At 43.2% G+C, this 26,474-nt stretch overlaps 1 protein-coding gene across 2 annotated transcripts; it reads right to left on the bottom strand.

Annotated features, from left to right (window-relative positions):
* Positions 1 to 1,196: 1,196 nt before the first annotated feature.
* Positions 1,197 to 26,474, bottom strand: Gpr180 (G protein-coupled receptor 180). 2 transcript variants are annotated; one of them, XM_085698193.2, is made up of 9 exons: positions 26,278 to 26,474; positions 22,151 to 22,309; positions 17,351 to 17,551; positions 10,630 to 10,810; positions 10,452 to 10,501; positions 7,047 to 7,204; positions 4,605 to 4,796; positions 2,802 to 2,879; positions 1,197 to 1,840 (listed from the first exon to the last, which is right to left on the bottom strand). In XM_085698193.2, exons 1-9 carry the CDS (start codon positions 26,423 to 26,425, stop codon positions 1,682 to 1,684), a joined length of 1,326 nt encoding a protein of 441 aa, XP_085554319.2. In that variant the 5' UTR covers positions 26,426 to 26,474; the 3' UTR covers positions 1,197 to 1,681. The 2 variants fall into 2 exon arrangements, with proteins under 2 accessions (XP_085554319.2, XP_085554320.1); XM_085698194.2 differs by having other exon boundaries at positions 22,151 to 22,284; positions 26,278 to 26,410.

Below are 26,474 nucleotides of genomic sequence, written 5' to 3'. Positions count from 1 at the left end.
TGACAACCACAGGGCAAGGGACTGACAACCAGGGCAGAGGACTGACAACCACAGGGCAGAGGACTGACAACCACAGGGCAGAGGACTGACAACCACAGGGCAGAGGACTGACAACCACAGCAGAGGACTGACAACCACAGCAGAGGACTGACAACCACAGCAGGGGACTGACAACCACAGCAGAGGACTGACAACCACAGGGCAGGGGACTGACAACCACAGGAGGACCAACAACCACAGCAGAGGACTGACAACCACAGGGCAGGGGACTGACAACCACAGGAGGACCAACAACCACAGCAGAGGACTGACAACCACAGGGCAGAGGACTGACAACCACAGGGCAGAGGACTGACAACCACAGCAGAGGACTGACAACCACAGCAGGGGACTGACAACCACAGCAGGGGACTGACAACCACAGCAGGGGACTGACAACCACAGCAGAGGACTGACAACCAGGGCAGAGGACTGACAACCACAGCAGGGGACTGACAACCACAGCAGAGGACTGACAACCACAGGGCAGGGGACTGACAACCACAGGAGGACCAACAACCACAGCAGAGGACTGACAACCACACGGCAGGGGACTGACAATCACAGGGCAGTTCTTTAATCGGGCACTTTTTACAAAACTACAGCCAATCTGGGGACAACAAAACACACATGCACACACGCACACGCACACACAGCTTTATTACAAAGGATTCAAGATGGCACTACTTACAATCCAGTGCCAACATGGATTATTACAAATCCAGTGAGCATTTTGTTTTTCAATTATTCACCGAAAATATAATCCTGATTAAGTATCCTTGGGCAGGAATTCATGGGTAGTTGATTACTGAAACCAATATTTATGTGAAATGCCTCTGTTAATTTAATCTGTGTATACAGCTTAATTATAATTGAGGATTTAATGTAAGAGAAATGAATTACCTCAGGATTAAAATTTTAGTGCTCTATAATAGACTACTTTTTCCTTCTTTCTTTTTAAACACAAAAAACTGCTTGTCCCTTTACCCAATTGCTCAGATTTAAAACCTCTGTTAGTACAGCCAATGTAACATATCTAAGATTTTCTACATATTGTCCAAAATCCTTTACTACCAAGAAAAAGCCTGAACTAGGGCCAACAACATGAGCAAAATTTGCAGAATAACTCTATCCATGAATAAACAGAAGCTGATTCATTTAACTTTTAACACACTTTCTATTTATTTCCCGAAGTAATTTCACTTCCAATTCTTTTAAGTTGCAATATGAAACACACGCTCTTTAAAGCATAAAAAGTAGTTTTAAAATCAGCGTCTCACTCTGATGTCATACCTGGAGCAGTTGGCTCTGCACAAGTGTGATCGTGTGAGTGAACACTGTTTGGGACCATCAGACCTGAGTGTGAGCACCCAACCACACACCATTTAAGTCCTCTCTTTCACAATGATCTCCTGGGCAAAAGAGCTGCAGTCACCTTGGAACAAGATCCTCTCTCCGAAGTTTATTGTCTGAGTACGGAACACGTGTTACCTCTGAGTTCGGCACTCCTGGAATGCATTATAAATAGCATGCTCTGCTATCTCCGTTCAGTCTCTCACGCAAAGGCATGAAGTGACGTCACCGCGTCTGGAGCCTTATTGCACTTGTCCACGTCACTTGTTCTTCTAACAAGAATCAAGTATCAGAAATGAGGGCGGCTTTTGTGTCCAGATGAAATGGTCAGTGGTAGTGTTACTGAGGAGAGTGAGGAAACCTCCCAGTACAGACTGTGTGACAGGAAGAGTCTATAGAGAATAACCATGGAGACAGACTGACAAAGGATAACACCTATTGTAACAACCTGGAAGAAAAGAGAAAGGGGAATGTTTCACTGTGTGCAGGGAGAGAAGGTTACATTTAATTTACCACACGTCCTCCTTCTCTACCCAGTCCAGCTGTCCAGCATCCTTCACCTCTACCACGGGTGCATCTCATGGAGCACCTCCCACAGAAAGAAGACGACCTTCAGGCCTGGGACTGCTCAGGGGTCAAGTTCTCTGACCTTTAGTTTACTGCTCCAGTAGATGGGGAAGTCCCTTGTCTCCCCAGGGTGGACATGTTATAAACTCAGGACTTGGGCTACTTTAGTAACAGCGGTACAGCATACTCCAGCCCCAAGTCACAGCCCTGCTGCGGTTGGCCACGCTACCTACATCTGTAAACACTAACAGCAGAGCTCCACTCTGAAATGCGGGAGCCGTCTGCTGATGAAGGCAGGCAGGTATTGACACAATCCAAAGTTAGCGAACTCTACTCTGTACTCTGTTAACACAATGCGATTTTTTTTTTTGTCTATTTTGGCTGTTACCAGTACACAGTGAACAATTTTAATCATCCCTTTTTTAAAAAAGATGCATTACATGTCCTCCTAATTTAATTTATAAACACGATTCTGAAACAGGCTAAGACCCATGACAGCTACTTCTGCCTAGGCTGGATGTGGTAACTGTGCTTTTAATCCCAACCCCCGGAAAGTAGAAACAGCAGGACCAATCCCAGCCTGAAGCCCAGGGCTAGCTATTCTGATCCTGTTTCAAAAGCAAACAAGACCAACAAAAACACAATTTCTATTTTGCCTATGAACTAACTTTTAAGCTATTTTTTAATATTTATTAACTTCTCACTTATGTACTCACCAGTTTTAATATTTTCTTTTGAGTTTAAAGAACTCAAGCAACTTCTGAATGGCTAGCTAGGCATCTCCTGCTTTAACACATTCTAAATAAAGATCTGAAAACATTTTCATAGTGACTGGTACTTACCTTATCTCTTTGGTAGTCATTAAAAATGACAGCAATGCAGGCAAGTACTGGCTGGCATAAGAACCATAGGATACAGCCCTAGAAGAAATCAACAAACCAGTAAGATCTGCTGTCTTTACTTGAATGCATCAGATTAAAAACAAAACAAAACACACACGTCACGGCAGCATACATGTAGTCTTCTCAGGGTTAGGGAACCCTCACAGCAGGCACACTGTAGCTGGAGGTAGCCTGGGTTACCTCGCAGCAGAAGCACTGCAGCTGGAGGGTAGCCTGGGCTACAGACTGAGATCCTGAATCAAAAATCAAACAACAGTTAGTAATATTTAGGACCTAGAGTAGAGAGATGGCTCAGCAAATGGTTTTAACTGCTCAGTTAAGAGCACTTGCTGCTCTTGCAGAGGACCCAGGGTTAGTCCCCAGCACCCACATAGCAGCTAACAACTGTCTGTAACTCTAGTTCCGGGGATCTGATGTGATAAGCGCGCGCGCACACACACACACACACACACACACACACACACACACACATGGGCAAAACACACATATTCAAAATAAAGATAAAACCTTAGCACTCTCTTTCGTAGGTCCTGACTGGCCTCAATTGAACTTCAGAGTAAACTTGAAATAAAATGTAGAAATAAATGCACTTTGCTATAATATTAATACTTCCTTTCTCTCACCAAATTGATAACTTTTAGAGTACTTATAGCATTACATTTATAGATGTTACATACATATAATACACACTACCAATGCAGTGCTAGAGGCAGCAATTAGTCACTCAGAAAGTGAGGCATAAATGTACAATATTTCTGCAAAAAGCAATGAAGCCATGAAGTCATAATCACATGTCCATGTGAATTCTGTGACAATACCCATGACGATTCCCAGCTATTGCTCTGATTGACAAAATGGTACTTCAGAGGAGAGGGCACAGGGTGAGAGAGAACAGGAAATTCTACATTATGCTTTCCAAATATCGTTCTCTAGTTTCTCATGAACTGTCACAATGTATCTCTTTTTCAAAATTAAATCTGAAACAAGTTTATAATGCTTGGGGCACTTCAAAGATTGAGGCACAAGGAAGAGAGTATGTTACTACTCGTAGGAAAGGGAGGGAAAGACATGTAAATTCTCTGGCAGAGAAATGGTGTGGGAGGTCCTTCTGTCTATGTGTTGGGTTTTTTTTTGGTTAATGAATAAAGAAACTGCTTTGGACTTATAGCAAGGGAGAATTTAGGTAGTCAGGGAAAGCTAGGCTGAATGCTGGGAGAAAGAGGGGCAGAGTCAGAGAGACGCCATGGAGTCTCCAGAGACAGACACTGGTCAGAACTTTGGCCAGTAAGCCACAGCCACATGGCGATATACAGATTAATAGAAATAGGTTAAATTAATATGTAAAAGTTAGTCAATAAGAAGCTAGAGCTAATAGGCCAAGCAGTGATTTAATCAATAGTTTCTGCGTCCTCCTGTACAGAAGGACAGCTCCTCACAGCTTGTTACAGAACACTGGAGCTCCAAGAATGGTGCCTCAGACAGGAAACAGCTGCTAAAAACACATGTTTTTCAATTCCTACAGAAGAGAAGAACACTCACTATCGATATGGAAAAACCAAGATGTAGGCCAATGGGCCTTTCAAAGATTACATGGAAAATACTGTTCCGGGTTCTGTAAAACAGGTTCATAACCAGGTCATGCATGCGTGAACATTAGTTGAGTGACAGAAGGCTTATAGCGTGCTCTGGACACAGACAGCAGAGGGACCGGACACTTGGAAGCCCTGCCCGCCCCGTGCATACTTTGGCGAATGTGATGTAGAACTCTCTCTTGAGCGTGCTCCTCTCCATTGTGATGATCTGGTAGAGTCCACAGCCCAGTGACAGTGCCAGGCAAACCCTTAAGATGATGAGCAGGACCCCCGCCACGCTGTGGTGGGAATGTGAGCTATGGTGGCCAGTGTCTTCAAACTGCTCCCAAAGTAGCAAAACGCTCTGTGGATAACAACAACAGTTAGAAAAAAAATATATGTGCACAACAAAACACATTCCCAACTCTTGGAGCATCCTGTACATGTGAGAAAAACACTCCTGAGGGATGCAAAGGCTGTCAGCTAGTAGTGCAGTCCTTTCCTGCCCTCAGATCCTCGGGGGTTCTAGCAAGTGACACATCAGTTTCTGTCGCTATCACGAGTCAGATCCATCATCTCTAAGCAGAGACCGGTCGAGGGAAAGAATGGGAACTTCCTTCTAAACCCGCCTCCTTCATCCCAATTCTCCTATCTCAAGGCTACCCCTGTCATCTCCTAACTGGGACACAGCTTGCTTTCTGCTGTTCTGTTTATTGCTACCCATGCTCCTCTGTCCCAACTGAACACCAAGCACTTAAATTACTGTAATCTTTTTACCATCAAATACTTTTTGGGTTTCCTATGGAAGTTCAACTTTCAAAATGAGACATTAGTCACTTCCAAACACCTTTGGTAAATAAAAGACAGTATTAAACCCAATTCTTGGGCAGGGCATGGTGGCTCATGCAGTCAATCCCAGCACTAGGGAGGTGCAGGCAGATCCCTGTAAATTTTAGGCCAGCCTGGTCTACATAATGAGGCCCTTCTCTAAAAAACACAAATCCAATTCCCTAGCCATAAGGGGTCGTGGGCAGCCTCCTCTCCCCTGACTGTATACCATCTCCTCGAGTTCTCCCCACCACAGCACTTCAGTGGACAAGCTGCTTTGGTGACACACACTGCCTGTTTCCACCTTGACCAAGGTCAGAGTCTGCACTCTCAAGGTTATTGTCACAGCAGGTGTTGCTGATAACCAGACCTTGCACTCCAGAAGTAGAGAAGTAGATTGTTCCTACCTTAAACAAAAGTCTAAGGACCCAACTAAGTTCCAGTTCTCTTTATGGAGCGGGAGAGGTTTGCCTACAGACGTTTCGGTCTTGGGTGTCAGTGTGACCTGTTTTGCTCTAGCAACAGCACGTGTAACCATGAATGACGCCCACAACTTTGAACTGGCATGTTATTTTCCTTGTATCATAGTAATGAAGTCTTTTGTCTTACTCCTACTTTTGGGGGTCAGGGTATTTTAAGCAGTTGGAAATTAAACATGGGTGAATTTTCAATACTCATGGAAATTCCCTCCTGATACTATCCTATATTATTTCTCCATTTTACTATTCATTTGCGTCTTCATATTCTTTACTATATTTCTAAATTGCACATGCAGACGTGTGCACACACACACACGCACACACACACACAGACACACATTCATGTACCCTCCCACATGCTTATATACCTCCCACATGCTTCCCCAAAAAACATGCATGCATGAGTAGACACATGTGCATGCACACACACACAGAGATCCACACATACTTTTATTACTCTTCTTCACTTACCCTACACCAAATTATACCTATCTATTTTCTTAAACTACACTTAACTTAAACTTAAACTACACTTCTAAACTTGACTTTTACAACAAAGAAGTATGATTATAGAACCACCATTTCCTGTCAGTTGGTTTTCCGTATCTGAATTCTGTGTTTACATACTCAAGTGCTAACATGTCGTCAGTCTATTAATAACACACATATGCGCTTATGCACTGATAGACTGTTGGTATCATTGGCATTGTTGGCTGTCGCTGAAGACCACAGTTATATCTAAAACAGGCTTCAGTTCTTTCAGTGTCCCGGTCCAGTGCAGTGACAACCTTAATTATCAGTCAGCTACTTGTCTGTGACAGTGAATTAAAAATACAAAGACATGATGATTTAAAATATGGCTTTTAAGAGAGCTGTGATTTCAGAAATGAGAATGTACATGATTTTTTTTAAAAGTTCGTTTATTTTTAATTTATTTCATGTATATGGGTTTTTTGCCTGCAGAGGTCAGAGAAAGGTGTCTGAGCCTCTGAAAGCACTGTGAGCCATCATGTGGATGCTGGAAACTGTCCCTGGGTCCTCTGGAAGAGCAGCCACCCCACTCTGAACTGCTGAGCTTCCTCTCCAGCACCAAGAAATGTGAAAAGATTTTTTTTTAATATTTAAGAAAACAGAAAAAGTAAGAAACATGTTTTTAGTAAGCCAGTCCCTGCTGTGTACACACACTAGCACCCAGGAGAGTTTGTGAGGTCATTTCATCATTTTGTGAGCATTTCTTAAATTCCCAGTTTCTGTCCTGCGGTGAGACATGCATACTCCGACGTGGTTTCTGCAGGGCTAGTTCTCACCTGGGTTATGACAATGAACACAGCAATGCCTGTGGACGCAGGGGTAGAGTCCCATTGGAGCGGCCTGCTTTGAGACTTCTTCATCCTGACTATGGTCCACCCCATGCACAGGCTCAGAAGCAAGTACAGCATCTGGATTTGGGAGGCAATGTCAAAAACTGGAGGAAAATGAAAACCCAAATCAATGAAGTTTCAAATTCATAGAATCTGGCAGATTTTATATTGAGATGAGAATTCCTTTTCAAACCACAAAACTAGGAAATTCAGTAAGAGATATTAACGTATAACAGTTCTAACACATCCAATATTTGGCATAAAATTTGTAATTGGTTATAAAAGCATGGAAATACTACCATTTAAAAATGTATATACATGGCTATATTTTGCCTATATTCATCTAACCTTAAAATTATTCTTTTCTTCTCTTTTTAAAGTTTTTATTACTATGTACAATTCTGACAAAAGAAACAAAATTTAAATGTAATTTCTACAATGTAGAAGATATTAGTATTCTTTCTGAGGTGCTAACAGCATTTGATGGATAAACTATAAGATGGGAGTATTTTGAAAACTGTAAAGAATGGTGTAAGACTCCATAGCGGTAGCACTACAGGCAAGCGGAGCTCCACGCACTAGTGCCATGTGCCACCCGGTGGCCAGCACTTGTACTACAGGGGAAGCTACTGCCTTAGAAGGAATTCAACAAATCGCCTGTACATAGATGCACACCACACAGAAACAAGTAAAATCTATAAATGTTTCACGGACACTTATCTTATAAATTAATAGCTGCTTGCGTACAATAAAAGCTATGACTTTAATCACCGCGTATCTGAATGGCTGTGATCACATTGGAGCATTCCGCCCACCCTACACGGCTGACTGTCATGCTCTGGGAAAGAGACTTCCTGTAGAGACACAGCAGCTGGGGCATAATGCTTATGTTTTTGAGCTACACATAAAAAGTTTATCAACAATACACATTAGATGCATTTTGACAGCTTTCCTCCTGCTCTGCCACCCACACTGAAATAACTGTTTTACAGGCACTGCTGTGACACGCAGTCTTCTGGACATGGTACAGTCTTCCTTGTCTTCCTGGCTCTTGGCAGCTCTGGTTACTTATAGGAGACCTGCACAAGACTGGGCCCACTAACCTGAGGGTGATGAGAGGCCCACAACACCCCTTCTTCCTGGTGAAGCACACTTAACAGCTGTTATGAGTCGGGGGCTTCCTCAGCGTACAGCTGCTTGCAAGCTGCCCATGCTACCACAGCTTACCCGAACCAGTTCACTGGCTCGCCAGCTCAGACTTGGGTGCAATTGTTTAGGTTTGTTCTTGGTGTGCTTTCTGCAGAGAGTGATGTTTATCTCCCCAGGAAAAGTTCACGTAAGCATGTGCATATATGTACGGTAGTGAATGCTATTAATGAATTGTCACTACACTTGAATGACACACCCTAGTCAAGTCAATCACATTTGTCTTTCGTCACAAATGTCAATGGATTTCATTAACCATTTCACAAGTACAGTCAGTTAACCAGACAAAGTTGACTTAAGGAATTCTATATAAGCTCCAAAGTAGCAAAACCAAGCACCTGGGCAATCCTTTTCATTTTCCAGTTTACTTCATACACCAGGTTACAAAGATCAATAAAATACCATAACTGGATAGAAAAACCTATGCTCATTGTTGCTGGAAATAACTACCTGTTTTATATACAAATTTATAAAGCATTTATAAGTATATATTTGTACAATGTAAATATATACATATTTATATCTTTATCACATAAGAGCTCTGCTTTCCTGAATTGAACCAGAGAACTGGCCAACGCTTTTGATGGAAAAATTACCAATACTTAGCCACATCAGTTCACTGCAGTTCAGATCATGCTGGTGCACACTGAATCCTAGGATGGGGGAGACAGGGCCAGGACTCCAAGTCTGGAGGCAGCTAGGCTACACTGTAAGCTCAAAGATAGTCACAAAGTGAACCCCACTGTCAAGTACCTAGGGACAGAGTTCAGCGATATAATGCTTGCTTCACGGGCAAAAAGTCTTAGAATTACCAGAATGAAGAGGAAAGGAAAAGTTGGGTGCCCAGTGATTTCACATCCTGAAGACCTGAACTAATATTCAGTGACCCTCGGTGTCGGAAAGAGGTTTCTGCCAAGGTATGTGTTGTGCGCTTTGCCTCTTCAGGTGTTAGTTTCCTCAACTGCCTAAGCTATCTCTACAGTTTTGTCCTGCCATAGGACCCTGACTCCATTAAATACCCAAATATGTTCAAAAGAAATCTAGGGAGACGCCAAGGTGTAAACAGTGTTCAGAAAGGACACCACCTCATGCTGCTGTTCAAGAGGAACTGTACCCATGATTTCACAAGGTAGCAAAGTTCCTGAAGTTTCTGAATCAAGACAGGTGATGAGATCAGATGAGTGGGTCCAGAGAAGACGAATGGCAGTTACCAAAAGACATCTTGCTAAAGAATGAGGAGACTATAAGAGAACTATGGGAAGAAAAGGAAAAGTCAATTCTAACATGCTTTCATATTCAAACCTGTTGCTTAGCAAAGCATTGATTTCTGAGTATAAACGACGGTGCATGACTTGATTTCTCTTAGAAGTTCTCTTTAAAATGTCATGACTAAAAAACCTTTACAATTTCCTAAAATTGCTAAGAGTTTTTTTTTAATAAATAAAAGTCACTTCAATTATAGGTGTGTACCGTGGCCTTGCATCAGGAACAGAAAGTTCATAAAGGAGAAAACAAAATCACAACAGGGAAAACCCTTCACCTATAGGATTGGAAAACTTGGGTCTGAAAGTGGGCTCTTCAGCTCACCAGTAGAGTGACCTCCATGTGCTCATTGTGCATCTAAGCAATGAGCAGCTACTTTTTACTGAGGATAAACTGAGGAAGTACATGTGAATAACAGACGTGAAGAGTTAAGCTAGACACATGACTTACTAGTAAGATCAAAGATCTAAGAGCTAAATCTACAGTCCTGTTCTAGTTCAGCTGAGTTCTGACTAACCGCAAGTAGAAAAAATACACCACAACAAAAATAATTATTTCACCACCACCACCATCTTACAATTATTTCACCACCACCACCACCACCATCACCACTACCACCACCACCACCACCATCTTACAATTATTTCACCACCATCACCACCACCACCACCACCACCACCACCATCTTACAATTATTTCACCACCATCACCACTACCTTACAGTGCTGGAGATCAGACCCAGGGCCCCCTCCTATGCTAAACAAGTACTCTACTACTGAGCTACCCCACTAGCTGAAAGTAAAGTTTTTTGGTTCTCTCTCTCTCCAGAAGAAAAGAAGATGGCAAGTTTATCTTTGAAAATGTACTTAGAAGGATTCTCACCTTCTGCCAAACTTCCCATAAGAGGCAGCCCAATTCCATCTTTGGAGTACCTGATGAATTGAAAAAGAGAGCATTAATGTAAATTACAGATGAGGAAAAAATGCTCATAATCAAAGCAAGCATAATGCCTGTGGACTAATTAGGATTGATTAACTGTAATGATGAACACAGCGATTACCTGGAGAAATGGATGTAATTAGCTAAGGCTGAAGCCGCCTGTAACAGCAGTGCTGTTGTCAGGACCTTAAGGATCACATGCATGGGTCCTCCTTTCTTAATAGCCTGCCACAGTGACTGAGCATAGACGCAAGCCGTCACAAAGTACGCCAGGACAAGGAGGAAAAAGAACTCATGCAACCCTGTGAAGAGAAGAGAGGGAGTTTGCTTCAGGAACACAGGGCAGCACTAGACAGCTTTCACATCTCATCAAATGACCTCTAGTGCTTGTCTTGAAACCGGAGTCAAAGCACTCACTTCTGTAAGGAAGAAAGACGTAAAAACCAAGCTTTAACTATAAGAAGGCAACTTAAAACAAGCTGGTTAAAGTTAACCTGTGGATCAACAGTCACTCAGATTGGTGACTCCAGTGCTCACCTAGATACAGTTTATAAGCTCAAAGTGCACATCTTTTCTGAGAACTTCAAAAAAATTTGTTTTCCCTCGTAGTTTAACAGACCTCGACTATGCTTCTCCAAGTGTGGTCCCTGATCCAACAAAATCAACACAGAACTTGTGTTGCAAATTTGGGTCCCATTTCTGATCCACCACCCAAAACTGAGGATGAAGCCAGGCAGTCTGGTTTGCAAAGCCCTACAGTAACTCTGATAATAACCATGTGAAACACAGTTTGGGAATGTTCTATTACCTTCAATTTTCATTGGGGCAAAGCTTTAAGACTGTATCCAGAGCTCTCTTCTCTGGTACTTCCTGTAGCTACTGCCGAAGAGGAGACCCTCTGGCAATCAGGTCCTGAAGCAGAGCTATGACAACAAACAAAAGGCTACCATTCCTGTAAGACCCTCACCCCTTATTCTCAAAGGGACGAGAATTCCCTAGCAAAATGTTTTAAAATGAGAAACACAGACTAGCAGTGCTTTCCTTCCCCGGTCCCACCTGGAAGACTCCAAGCACAAGGTCACTTAGCTCAGCGAGGGAACCACGTGGTGATGAAGAAAACAAGGAGAGAGCTGACTTAGCAGGATGGGAGGGAGCAAAAGTCCTTGCACCCATGCCAAAGCAGCTTCAAAAGCCTCTTTGTAGTTATGCCTTTAAAAGCTCACCCCACAGAGGAGATACAACTCCTCTCTCTACCTCGCTGCAACGAGGTTTGGAGACAGGGGTTCCGAACTCGTTTGTATCATGCTAATTAAACCTTGCTTATTACAGTCTGAGCCTCTCTGGTCTCTCTCTGGGGGTTGTAATCTGGGCACAGCAATTCCAAGTGGCCAAGAACAAGTTAGATGAATTGCATGGTCTCCTCACAAGCCAAACTGCAAAATCTGGACAGTAGGCTGCCAGAGCTGAAGCTGGAAAGAGCTCATTGCGGATTAGGCCAGAGTCAAACAGCCAGCAATGATGTCAAAGTTCTGAGTTAGCAGACACTGTGGGCAAAGGAGACTGGTAAAGAACCAAGTAAGAATGCAGGGCTACACTAAAAATGACGCTACTCATGATGTAATGTCTGCCATTGGTCTTCTGTAGTGCTCACGTGACCTCACCAGAAATAGCATCTTTTTCCTGTACTTGGAATTGTTTTGAGTTTTCATTTGAGAAATTTCAGGAAAAAATTCTAATAAATTTCAATTTAGAAGACTAGGAATTTCATGGTTTTGAATTTAAGAGATTCATTTACACTCTTCTTTTTCAATCCAAGAAGGACTGGTCCCAGGAATTCCTCAGATATCAAAACCCATGGATCCTCAAGTTCTGTAAATAAAGTGCATGGTATTTATGTATAAAAAACCAATGCATACCCTGCTATACTTTAAATCACCTGTGGATTATCATGCAATGTAAGCACTGTATAAAAAGGAGTCATGCCTTATTGTTTAGGGGACACTGGAGAGAAGAGAGCTGGTGTGTTTTCAGAATAGACAAATTTTCACGTGATTCTGTTTATCTGTGGCTGACTGCACACACGGACGTGGAATCTGCTGACACCGAGGTCAGCTGTGCTGAGTTAAACTACAGTGGTCCCTAACAGTAGGGCTTTCCCATTCTACTGAATCCAGTGTGCAACACTGGCTGCACACAGAGAGTTGTTCTCTACTGAGTCTGTGGACGGACTTGCATTTGTGCCCATTCCAATAAGAAGCCTGAGTGTGCGCAAGCTTCCCACTTGGGTTAAAAACCAAATAATGAGGACAAAAGAAAGTACTTTTATTATTTTTTTTAAAAAAAAAATATTTTGGAAAGCAAACCAGGAGACACATCCTAGTAAAACCAGCAAACAAACAGCTTAAACCCATCACTGTGGGGCCATCAGCAAGGGAACCAGAGGAGCAAGAAGTTCTTCTACCACTGGGTGTCTCTCCTGCTCTACACAGATGATAGCCACACAGTCACTGCAGAGAAGACGGCAGAAGAATCATCAACTGCTAGAAGTGGAACAGTTTTAAAAACCGTTTGAATGCTCCGTTCACAGAAAGAGACTGCACTTTAGAATAATGGCACCGTAACCCTGAGATTACTAGAGCACCGGAACAAGGCAGAAACACAGACGCGCCAACACACTAAAAGCTGTGGGCCTATAAAATCCCCACACTAGTCCACTCTTGATCTTAGTTTTTCCTTCTTTGCATTAAAGAATTACACCAAGTGTACAAAGCACGCACAAAGTTTTCTTCAGCTGTAACCCTTTGTGAAGCGCCCATCCAGGGCTCAGGAGTCCCAGGAGTCTCTGCAGCAGGTCCAGCATGACAAGAAAACCAGGACCATTTACTGAGAAGTCAAAATAACCGAAGGACAAATGCACTTTATTCAGTGTAAATACAGCTCCCAGAAAAGGATAAGCTTATAAAGAACAAAGAAAAACATCTGACTGGACGAATATATTAAACTAACTAAACTAAGACACTGAGTCAAGCTTTGTTAACTAAATCTTCACTACGTGAGTCCCACCTTGGCCCGCCCACACACCCTTTAAGGACTTACTCCAGGCTAGCAGATCAGCTCTGAGACTGAGTCTTCTCTGCAGCTACAATTTACTTCTGTTTTGCCTCTAGCAGTAACAAGTCACAAGAAGGCAATCTGTGTTGTACACCCTGGAATTAAAATCTAATTTTAAAACAGGGGGGCAACTAAGTCTTAAAAGTCAGTGTACACTAAAGAAAACTCAGACGAGCACACAGCAGATGGTGAACACTTAGAAGGAAACGTGTAGATTATAAAGCAAGCCGTAAAGAAGCCTTCAAGAGACTGAGCAGGGGGACCGCGTAGACAGCACCCAGCAGCCTTAGCTTCATGTGAGCAACTCGAGAGCAAAGAGGTAAGAGAAGGAGCGGTCGGCACTCCATCCTGCCCAGCCTGCTTCCTGCCTCCGAGCCCAGCAATTCCCTCCAAGCGTCTCAGTACCAACCAGAATTCCAAATCTATCTGACGATTTCCAACATGCAAACTGTTGGTGTCAACACAGGGAAGATGTGTGAACCCAATCAGACCAAAGACTTACAAAGGCGCTCTCTCTCTCTCTCTCTCTCTCTCTCTCTCTCTCTTTCCCTCCCTTCTTCCTTTCATCCCCCTCCTTTCCTTCCCTCACCCTTTTTTTTTTTTTTAATTTTTTAGGTTTTTCCAGACAGGGATTCCTCTGTGTCCCTGGCTGTCCTGGAACTAGCTCGGTAGACCAGGCTGGTCTTAAACTGAGAGATCAGCCTGCCTCTGCCTCCTGAGTGCTGGAATTAAAGGCGTGCACTGCCATTTGACCATTTTCTTAAAATATCTGTATCTTTACTAGCTACATCACATGCCTTAAGCCCCACAGTTGCAACATTTTACAAGTTAAGTGGTGGTCCACTTATCTTTAGAACATGTAGGGGAAAAGGGAAAACAGAAAAGCATGAATATGTCGGCTGAAATCCAAAAAATATTGCAAAGCCTATGTTATTTCAATAAAAACTAGCTGTCTGCTTTAGGCAACATGCTCTCAAGAGTCTAGGTACTTCAAACAAGAGCAGAAAACATAGTTTATTATCTTTTAACTTTCCACATTTGTTTTGAGAATTTCGTAAATAATATATTTATATCATTTCCACTCCCTTCCTCCTCTAACTCCTCCCACCTGCCCCCTTTCAAATTCATAATTAATCTTTTAAAGAAGTGATTTCAGTTTTTCTACCTGAAAAGTCTTATATTCCTACTTAGTAGTTTATTAAGTGACATCAGATTTGCCTTAGTTGGTTTTGTAAAATTAGATTTACTGCAAATCAGGGATTAATCAAAGTCTAGAATGCATTAGCTAGACCGCAGGAAAAGAAGCAGGTTGTAAAATTTACAGAGAATAGCACGCAATATTAACTCTATGTCGTTCGTAGTAGGTTTCTTACCTTCAACCTTTCAGCTAGGGTCAATTCTCAAGAAAAAACAAAAAATTAAATTTTCTTCCGCATATAATTAGACAAACTAACAGGTTTCTCAAAGAACTGGAGACTGTTCCCTGGAAACCAATTCTATACTGAGTCTACACGCGAGGAAGGAGCCTCTTAAGCTCTGCCGTGGAGCCGACACACCTCCCACAGGATGTACGACACAACTCTCTGCAACAGTGGTTCGCACATGAGAAGCAACTTCAGAGCTCCGATTCAACGCCTGGCCCACCACCCACGACAAGTCTGAGTCTTGGGAGAAGTCAATTTATTTTTTATTTTACTTTATTTTTTGGTTTGTTAGAGACTGGGTCTTACTATATAGCTCTGGCTGCCCATGAACTCATTATGTAGGCCAGGCCTGCCTTGAACTTACAGAGATCTGCCTGTCTTTGCGTCTCAATATTTTATTGTTTGAAAATGTAAAATAACAACAAAAAAAGCTTCTCTAGATGCATACATCTTCTCTAGATGTAGAGCGATGGGTTAAGAAACACCAACTTTAACTTGAAGAGCCTTTATGCGTTTTAATCAATAAAATAATAAAACGTTCAGAAAGTAAGCCAACCACAGACTGGTTTTCAATAATTTAAGTTGTCAAAAGAATCCAAGGCACCTCTGGGCTCTTCTGACTGTTAAGTAAACAGTCCTTGCTGGGTGACTCTGCACAGATCTCATAACTAATCACATACTGTTAGGGCATGACCTGGGTAACTTTCCCATTTTAGAATAAGCTTTTGGATACTCAATCAGTCACGAAGCCAGATAAAGGGAGCCAGCAAGCCTAGCACTGGCAAATAGATTAGAGTTATTTATGTAAATTCTAAAGAAAAGCTAGCAGTAAACCTGGGTGCCAGAAAACCACTAGAGGTGTGGGCAAGTTCAGGGAAAGTCAGGGCAAGGATGACTCACTGGCATTTAGAGGCCCAGCACAGCAAATGGGACCACTTTATGCTGTGGGGTTGAAGTTCAGATGCCAAATTAGGGACAAGACAAGAAACGAAAACCCAGAACTGAACTAGAAGCGAGGACAAGGGAAACAAGTCTATCAGGTTCCAGAGAGCTGCAGGGCTGGTGTCTGCAGGCAGCAGGGAGAGGAGCCTGTGACCTCGCAGGGTGTTACTTCCTCATAGGGCCTGAGCAGACCTAAAATAACTGTTGCAGGAAATAATGGAGGCTTGTTTTCCCAAAGCACGTGAAGGCCATTAGTCCAAACACCTGCCAGTGCTATCCCTCGACTTGGGTCTCACTGATGCCATCTCACAGTACTGAGAACAGCCACTGACATTGCTGGCAAGGATTAAACATGGCAGACTGACTTCCAGTCATGGTCTACAGCCTACGGTGTCATCAGCCAAAAGGCCTGAGTTAATTTGTACTCACAAACATTCTGAATGGCTGTTATTTCCGTTGCGGAGTGATGAAAGACATCACTCTAAGACAGTTAGCGCCCCACTGTCACTCTAAATGTGGTCAAAACAAAGGACACTAGGAGGTTCTTCCTCTCACACTCTATTTGTGACCTGCTCTTACACGCTTTGATTGTTTTTCTGATGTTGGCAAAGGTATACAGTGAACTTAACCAATTATGTCTAATGTGCCCTTCCTCTTGTTCAGCTGCTTTATGGCCAACAAGATCCAGCAGTATTTTCTTTATTGACTTCTTCAAGTGGCCAGAGACTCGTGAAGGAGTGACCCCTAAACCCTTTTCCTTCATGGACGGTTTACATAGATCTTACTCCAGCATGCTAACTGACAAATCCGTCATGCTAAGGAGCACATTTACCATGTTCATGCCAATCATCTCTACGTGGCCAGAATCTCACTTCAGTAGGGTAAGGCACAGTGACCTAAGATCTTAATGAAGACTTGTGGTATTGAATAAATCTGATTCCAGAAAACACCACAGACTTGATCATTATAATGTAAGAACCCAGAGAAGCAAGGTCTGAGCCTGTTCAAAACTAATGAAGGGAAATTTCTACAAAGTAGTTTAGTTTATACCTCAATGTAGATTATTGAGTTCATTAACATGTTTGTTTATAAAAATAATGCCAAACCTAAAACTGATATTTAAAATGTATAAAGGAAACTAAAAATGATACAATCCTATTATCTATCTTTATATACAGCTATAATATTTTGTAATTTGTTTTATTTTCTGTCTTTAAAATACTAAAGCCAAGCTATATAAAATTTAGCACTCTGCTTTTTAAATTTCAGCTGCTTTTCATTTTTAATACTCTATGATGGCAAAACGAAGATACGTGTGCACAAACCTCTTCGTGTATTTAGGATATATTTAAACACACATCTTACCAGATTCTCTAGCGCTAAAATGATCAAATGGATTTCCGTCGGCATCCGGGTTTAGTAACACCATTTCAAATGGAATATCTTCCACCTGGGGTCTCTCTGCGTCATCTTTGCAGGTATATTTGTCTGCATAAAATACATGCCACGTTTGGGGAGCCGGAAGCTGGGACACGGTCAGGTTATGTTCGGTCTGGTTCATGGTCACTGAGAGAAAGAAAACAGTACCTTTCAAAGCAACGCTCTCAGTGTTTTAACAATAAAATTAAGTTGAGTTTAAAATCTGTTTTGTTTTTTGCCTCAAAATTCATGTCCTGATGTAGTATTAGAATAAAGCATACTAAAATGATCAATTTAAGCAATGAAATCACTATAAAAGTATCAATAACATACCACAAAAGAAAAATAGTTTCACTGAAACTGAATTTTTAATAAATACTAACAAAATTGTCAGTGGGTTAGTAACTTTTAAGAGTTATAGTATGCAGTGAAATGCAAACCAAACAATCCTTTTAACCACATCGTCACAGCACACAGCAGCCACAGCTGCAGCTGTGGAAGTAACTCCCTCAGTTTAAATATAAAATAGAAGCTTCACCTAGGAAAAGCCCTCATGTCCAAAAACGATCCTGCTAACAAGGTTTCTTCTAGTTGGTCTTTCTCTTCACAAGGTGTTACACAGCAACACTGGGCCAGAGGTGCGCACCGGAGTCAGACACAGCAGAACAAACCCACGAACACTGGGCACAGAGGTCTGACTGGAACCTGGCCTTGGTGTTGTGCTGTTTTATGCCAACTTCACACAGACTAGTTATCTCAAAGGAGGTATTGAGAAAATACCTCCGTAAGACCCGGCTGTAAGAAAATTTCCTAATCAGTGATTGGTGGGGAGGGCCCAGCCTATGGTGTGTGGTGCGATCCTTGGGTTGGTGGTCCAGTGCTCCATCAGAAAGCAGGCCGAGGAAGCCATGAGGAGCAGCCCAGGAAGCTGCACTGCTCCATGGTCTCTGCATCAGTTCCCCGCTCCAGGCTCCCGCCCTGTCTGAGGTCCCAACCTGACTTTCCTCAGTGACAAGCTGTGTTGTGGAAACATCAGCACTAAGACAGACGAAGACAAGTATGCCGCCTGAGTTCTTGTGTGCACAGAATAAAGACAGGACCCACAGAAAATGATGGATGCAAAGACCAAGTTCCGTGAATCTTCTACAACGGTATTTGTCACGTATGTAGGACTAACTAACTGTCAACCCTGCCAGCCCCACTCCAGCTTTGGTGAGACCTGTCTTATCAGCTAAGAGGGAAACTGACGGCTGGGAACCTGAAATCCTTCTCAAGCCTGAGTTCACACACACGCACACATACACACACACACACACACACACAATTCCAGTGCTTGGGAGGCAAAGATAAGTGGAGCTCTAGCTCAAGGCCAGCCTCGTCTACAGTGTGAGTTGCAGGACAGCCTGGGCTACGAAGAGAAACCCTGTCTTGCGTGAATCCTGAAAAATCGTGGCTAAGAGTTTGGTCTGTGTTAACTACTCAAATTTACCATGATATCAACACATGGCTCAAATGAGGTTGCTCAAATGTGGGCTTGTCCTTACAAAACAAGTATGGCCATCTTAGCATCTAGACTTTGTCTCACGATGACATGACACAGAACTATGACACTGTAGTCCCACTGTGAGACAGCTTCTTTTTTAAATTGCACACTTACAGAAACGGAGACACTGTGCTGCTTCCAAAAGGGACACTGGGTTTGGTTTCTATCTCACTGTCTTCTGGCAGCAAGTCCCTTGATAATGCTGTGACTGTTTCTGAGACAAAAGACTATCACATAGCAGGCGTGTGCTATGAGAGTGTAATTAGCATCTCACATATTAACAAATGTGAATCACTGAAGAAGTGTTGAATGGCTAATTGTCCAGTCACTATAAAAAGAAATGAATACCGCTAACCAGAATGAATAGTCACACGAGAAGTCTTTTACGTTGGGGATGGGGTGATACCTCAGTGGTTAAGAACACTGCTGCTCCTGCAGAGGACCAGGGCTCAGTTCCCAGCATCCACCCACACGGGGCTCACAGCCACCCTTAGCTCGGTTCCAGGTACCTATTAGCAGCACTCAGCACAGAGACTGCAGATGGATCCTCATTTTCAGTGTGGACCAGAAGTAAGGCTTTACATAAGGGCAGGGCAAAAATAACAAGCTTATTACGGTTGTTATTCTGTAAAAATCACATTACTGCTCTGCAAATGTACTCATTCCACGGATTATTAAGTATGTGGCACTATTACAGTGTCATGAAATAATGAATGTGCTTTTCTCACTAAGGCTCCTCAGAAGCAATACATCATAAATATGATCATTAGTAATTTAAAAGATTAAAACAGATTTTAAGGCTAGGATTTTGTTGAAAAGAAAAATGATGAAATTACTAAAACATATATATGTATATATATATATATATATATATATACATACACACATACACACATACACACACACACACACACACCAACTGGTTTGTCGACTCAACACAAGTCAGAATCATCTTGAAAAAGGGAGAGAGCCTAGGTTAAGAAATTACCTCCAACAGATGGGCCTGTATGCAAGTCTGTGGGGCACTGTCTTAAATGATGGTTGAGGAGAAAGGGCCCAGCCCCTGTGGGTGGTGAGCTCCCCGAGCAGGAGGTGCTGGGCGGCACTGCATAAGGAAGCAAACTGACACTGGGGGTGGGGGGTGGGGGGTGGGCACGCCTTTAATCCCAGCACTGGGGAGGCAGAGACAGGAGAATCTCTATGAGTTGAAGGCCAGTCTGGTCTACAAGAGCTAATTCCAGGACAGCTAGGACTGCTACACAGAGAAACCCTGTACTGAAAAAAGAAAAAAGAAAAAAGAAAGAGAGAGAGAGAGAAAGCCTGCAAACTGAGCAAAGCACGGGGAGCTAGCCAGTGAGCAGCACTCCTCCAGGGCCGCGGCTTCAGCTCCTGCCCTGCCTGAAGTCTGCCTCGTCCTCTCCTGAAGATTGACTGTTACCTGTAAGCTGAAATAAACCCTTTCCTCCCCAAGGAACTTCTGGTCACAGAGCTAATTACAACAGAAACAAATTAGGACAACATTTTTATACAAAATACGTAGGTAAAAAAAAATATATATATAAAACTACGTAATACACATGAACATATACTCTTTAGTATTCTATTTTAGGCCTCCAAAGTTAATACAATCATATCCATTCCCCTAAAATTGCTATTTTCTGTTATCTTTCTTTTATTTAAACTGATGTGTGCATAGAATGTGTTGGGTGAACCCAGATGCCAGAAGATGTCAGATTCCCCAACACAAGACTTGCAGGGAGTCATGGGCTGCCAGATATGGGTGCTGAGACTGGGCTCAGGTCCTCTGCAAAAGCAGCAAGTGCTTTTAACCACTGAGCTGTCTCTCCAGCCCCTCCTGCTAGCTTTCATCACATAATCCCCCAAATATTCCTGTCTTAGAAAGAACAGGGAAGGAAATTAGATGCACAACCACAACAAAGGCAGCAGATTCCATTAGACTACAGTGCTGTATCTACCTCCATGATAAAAGGAGTAATTCCAAGTCAGGAGGTGGTGGTGCATGCCTTTAATCCCAGCACTCGAGAGGCAGAAGCAGGTGGATCTCTGAGTTTGAGGCCAGCCTGCTCTACAGAATGAGTTTAAGGACAGCTAGGGCTATGCAGAGAAACCCTGATCGAAAATTCCCCAAAAGGTAGTAATTGTAGTTGTAGCATTTCAGAGTGGGCAGGTGATATGGAAAGTCCTTCTGTACATGTGTTGCTTTTATTGGTTGATGAATAAAGCTATTTCGGCCAATGGGTTAACAGAGTAAAGGTAGGTGGGAAATCCAAGCAGAGATACATAGAGAGAGTAGGCAGAGCTGGAGAGATGCCATGTAGTTGCCCAAGAAGCAAGATGTGAGGTAACAAGCCACGAGCCTCATGGTAAAATATAAACTACAGAAAGGGGTTAATTTATAGTTGGAGCTAGCCGGTAAAAGGTCTAAGACATTGGCCAAACAACTGTAACTGGTACTGAGTGGCTGTGACCTTGTGGGTGGAGAGAAACCAGTCCAGAGACCAGACAGAGGAAGTCTCCATTTACAGGAGGGCCTAAGCAGTCCACGCTGCTACTGTATGCACAGGTTTTCCCAGGTCACTCGCAGTGATGTCCAGTCGTGGGTTTACACTCTGGCGATGTAGGAAATGATGCCCGTAAATGGATGTAAGCCATGGTGCAATACAGACATGTGGTGTAAGAAAACCAAGCGACAGTTCTAAAACCCAAGGCTTTAAACAACTGACAAGTTTACAGTGGAACAAAGACAAGTCTCTGTAGCGCCAGATGAAACAGCAACTGGCAAACTACTCCTCTTGGTAGCCAAGCACGAGGCTCTGAACCTGCTCCTCTCCTGCTAGCCAAGCATGAGATTCTGAGGCTGCTCCTCTCCAGGCACTTCTAACACACACATTTAACTACATAAACCGTAGAGCATAAGTAAAGACTCCTTTATAAATTATTTTGACATTTAAAAACTTTTTGAATGATAAAAGGAGAAAAAAGCATTCTATTCTTTCAACAAAGAAATGGTTAACTTCTGAAAAACACAGCTGAAAACATAATAACCAAAACACCATCAGTTTGTATGTTGTTACAAATACAGACATCTTAGTAAATACATATATGTACTACATTGTACTATACAACAATAGTAAAGGGAAGAAAATACATCTAACGGCCAAAGACAAAAGCCCAGTACTCACTTGTCAGCTGCGCCTGGGCGAGCCTCTCGCTACAGCTGTACCCAGGGCTGCTCTCCTGCAGTTTGAGCCACTCCTGGCCTTGGAACAGGTAGAGTTTAGCATCCTTCCCAACGGCCACCGCTATGTTGTTGATTCTGACACACAGAAGAGCATGGTCACCTTGACATGGAAACAAAAGTTATCAACTAGTTCGTAACGTAAAGAACTAAAGCAGTATTCTATTGAGTATTTTTGCATCCACGTTCATGAGTGAGATTGGTCGGTGATTCTCTTTCTTGGTTGAGTCTCTGTGTGGTTTTGGTATCAGGGTAACTGTAGCCTCATAAAAAGAGTTTGGCAGTGCTCCTTCTGTTTCTATTATGTGAACACGTTGAGGAGTACAGGTATTAGCTCTTCTTGGAAGTTCTGGTAGAATTCTGCACTAAAACTATCCACCCCTGGGCTTTTTTTGGTTAAGAGGTTTTTGATGACAGCTTCTATATCTTTGCAGTTAATAGGTTTATTTAAATTTCTCATCTGTTCTTGATTTAGTTTTGGTATATGGTATCTATCTAGAAAATTGTCCATTTCTTTTACGTTTTCCAGTTTTGAGGAGTACAGGTTTTTGTAGTATGACCTAAGGATTCTCTGAATTTCCTCAGTATCTGTTGTTATGTCCCCCTTTTCATTTCTGATTTTGTTAATTTGGATGTTCTCTCTCTGCCTTTTGATTAGTTTGGATAAGGTTTTGTCTATCTTGTTGATTTTCTCAAAGAACCAGCTCTTTTGTTTCATTGATTCTTTGATGTTCAATCATTCTACAAAGGCATTTGTTCAACTATGTTCATAGAACCATTATTTGTAGTAGCCAGAACCTAGAAACAACCTAGATGCCCCTCAACCGAAGAATGGATAAAGAAAATGTGGCATATATACACATTAGAGTACTACTCAGTGGAAAAAGACAAGATCACCTGACAAAATTGGGAGTGAGGGGGGGTAGAAGGGAGGGTAGAAAGGGAAGAGGAGGGAAGAAGGGGAGGGGTGAGAACTTGAGTGAATGGGATAGTCATGATGGAGGAAGGACAGAGATGAGAACAAGAAAAGAGATATCTTGATTGAGGGAGGCATTATAGGGTTAGCAGAAACCTGGCTCTACAGAAATTTCCAGGAATCCACAAGGATGACACCAGCTAAGACCCTAAGCAATAGAGGAGAAGGTGTCTGAACTGGCCTTGCCCTGTAGTCAGACTGATGAATATATTAAATATCACCATAGAAATTTCATCCAGCAACTGATGGAAACAGGGGCAGAAACCCGCATCAGAGCACTGGACTGAGCTTTCAAATTCCAATTGACGAGTGGGAGGAATGAGAATATGAGCAAAGATGATGGGTTCACCCACTGAAGCAGATAGAAGCAGTCTATCTGAACTAATGGGGGCTCACCAACTCCAGCTGGACAGGGAAGGAACAAGCATAGGACCAAACTAGAGCCTCTGAGTGTGGGTGACAGTTGTAAGGTTGGGGCAAAGTGAGGGGCCACTGGCAGTGGCTCCAGGATTTATCCCGACTGCTTTTTGGGAACCTATTCTCTTTGAATGGATACCGTGCTCAGCCTATATAAAGTAGGAAGAGCTTTGGATCTTCCTCAAAGCAATGTCACTTACCTCTCTGAGGAGTGTATGGGGGTGGAGTGGAAGGGTATGTGAAGGGGGTGGGAGGAGGGAAGGGAGTGGGAACTTAGATTGGTTTATAATGAAAACAGATAGTTTTTTTAAAAAAAAAAAAAAGAAAAGAAAAAGAACTAAAGCAGCTGGACAAGCCCACGCCTCCATGTATCAATATGGGAATTTTGTGCTCTTAAATGTCATTTATGCAAATTAATCACAACATAATGAACATCTCATCCAAGTGTAAGAGTTTACTCAAGGTGGAATGGTCATGTTTCACCGAATAAAAGTGTGTGTGTGTGTGTGTGTGTGTATGTATGTATACACACGCGCGTGCGAACACACATGCACACATGCACACACACACTCACCTAGTTGTCCTGGCAATCACTTTGTGGACCAGGCTAGCCTCAAACTCACAGACATCTGCCTGCCTGTTCCTCTGGGGTGTTGGGATGAAAAGTGGGTGCCACCATACCCAGCCCCTAACTATAATTTAATGTGAAAGTAAAACACAGGTAGTAAGTTTAAATATATGTATTTGGGGGTACCTATTTCACACCCAAAACGCATTTTTATACTTAGGACCTTTACAAAAGAATTTTTAGAACAACATATTGGAAGAGTAATAGAAAGTGAGCCTGGCAGCACAGCGACCTAATAAAGACCCCGTTTAGGGGCTGAGATGCTCAGTGGTTAGGGGCACTTGCTGCTCCTGCAGAGGACACAGTTTGGCTCCCAGGGCCCATAAGGAAGCTCACACCATGTGAAATTCCAATTATGGGGAATCTGATTCCCTCTCACCTCCAAGGACCCCTGCATGAGAGTGACATGCATAAACTCATGCAGGAATGCACACGTAAGTGAAAATAATAATTAAAAATTTGGTGTATAAATATTGAAAAGTAGCTGTCTGTAGGGGAATGGGATGTTGGGAAAGAGAGGTGAAGCTGTCGACGACTCAACACATACAGTTTCCTATTCTTAAGTTCTTTGGCCACTGAATTATTGGTTAAACCTTTTCAATACGTTAAAATGTGTACATGAAGACAAGCCTCTTACGTGAGTGAGTGCTCTGTATCAAGTTTTACCAAGTGACCCAAGAGCTCCACTAGCACTTTAAATAGGAGCAGTTCTGTAGCATAAGCCACAGTTCGGTTTCAGCACAGCTCCCCGAATTAAACTGCAACCGACCAAAACTTGGCAAGAACTATGCACAAGAGAATTATATGTGCATAACATGTAAGAGAGACCACCTGTCAGAGACCTTCCCCAGTCTGTCAGGAGACCCCTGCAACAGCATGTAACACTATCCTGGGAACACTTCCCGAATGACACCCGGGGTGTTGGATAACCTAGATCCACTTCATGTTTCCCGTGTTCACAAGGTAATGACGATCAGGGTTATGGGTATTTCTGAGGGGCATGATTTCCACAGGCCCTCGATTACCAGCACTGTCATTTCTCAAAGGACTGCCACCAGGAGGTTAAGGGGCTGAGACTATGGCAGAAACACAACAAAGCTGTTTATTAGGGGGTCTCTTCTTCCTTCATCCAGGAAGGAAATTCAGATTTTGCAAAATTGGTATTTTTTTAAGTCAGATATTATAAAACCTTCAATTTTTGTGTTTTAAAAGCATTTACACCATTAATTCTGCAAATTTCCAGGACTTGACATGCCTTCCTACGCCAACGTAGCTTCTCCTTTCTATCCCATTATCTGCTTCTAAGACTCCCTAAGCAGGTACACGGATAGCCACAGCTGCAACTCGATCAAATAAGGCAAAGAGCTGAGCTTCACTAAGGAAATTACTCACTTTCAAATGCAGTAGTGTCAAATTCAAAGTACCAAGAAAACACTGCAACTAAGAGAGCAGAAAAAGTGGGGCAAAACTAATAGGACGAATCGCAAATTCATCAAATGAAAGCGTTATTGCTTTTCCTGGGGGATATCAGGAAGTAAGAATAAAACGCAGCCCTTACGGACAGGCCAGACTGTATCAATCACGAAACTTTCTTGACACTTAAACGCATTTCCACCAACTGAACTCTAGGCACATGGTAAATCTATTGCACGGTAGCGCGGTAACCAAACTGTGGAGGCAATGACAGATCCCAAATCCGTTCCAAGTATGTTTCCTGCAATCGGTGTTACAAACAACAGGAAAGCTCGGGTCCTGGGCTGACATTCACTCGCCACCACAGGGCTCAAATGCACACAATGAGGCCAAGTGCGGCTGGGGGCACAGCTCTGGGAAGATGCATCAGGACGGTCCCGTTAGCACCCGGGAGCGTCGGGGAAATGGAAACCGCTCTCAGGTGCATTGGGCTGCGGCCTGGTGAAGGCGCCCGGCCGCGGCGATCCAAGGGAGGCCGGGACGACGTGGCGGGAGGGAGGCGTCGCGGCCGCCGCCTACCGACCCCGAGCCTGCGGGAGACCGCGCGCCTCCAGCCCACGGCCCGCCCGGGACCTACCGTGGAACTCGAAATGGCCGATGCTCTGGCCCTGGGCGTCCCGGGCCGCGGCGCTGCTGAAGCTGCCCCGCAGGGTCTTGGCCTGGCCGCCCTGCGGCCACCAGCAGCTGCACGTAAGGGCTAGCGCCAGCAGCCGCAGGCCGCCCATGCCCGCAGCCCGCTCGCTCGCGCGCCTGGCAACCGCCTGGGGCCTGCAA

Source organism: Myodes glareolus, chromosome 12, assembly GCF_982192425.1.
Source record: "Myodes glareolus chromosome 12, mMyoGla1.1, whole genome shotgun sequence".
Classification (NCBI taxonomy): Eukaryota; Metazoa; Chordata; class Mammalia; order Rodentia; family Cricetidae; genus Myodes; species Myodes glareolus.
This window is presented reverse-complemented; position numbering and strand designations above follow the sequence as displayed.

What these genes read in the sequence shown, in the direction of transcription:
- Gpr180 (XM_085698193.2), bottom strand. Translation starts at nt 26,425, where the DNA reads ATGGGCGGCCTGCGGCTGCTGGCGCTAGCCCTTACGTGCAGCTGCTGG. An exon ending in TATGGGAAGTTTGGCAGAAG is followed by an intron (nt 7,205 to 10,451) that starts GTGAGAATCCTT and finishes ATTTTCCTCCAG; the next exon opens with TTTTTGACATTGCCTCCCAA. An exon ending in ATGACTACCAAAGAGATAAG is followed by an intron (nt 1,841 to 2,801) that starts GTAAGTACCAGT and finishes CTTTTCTTCCAG; the next exon opens with GTTGTTACAATAGGTGTTAT.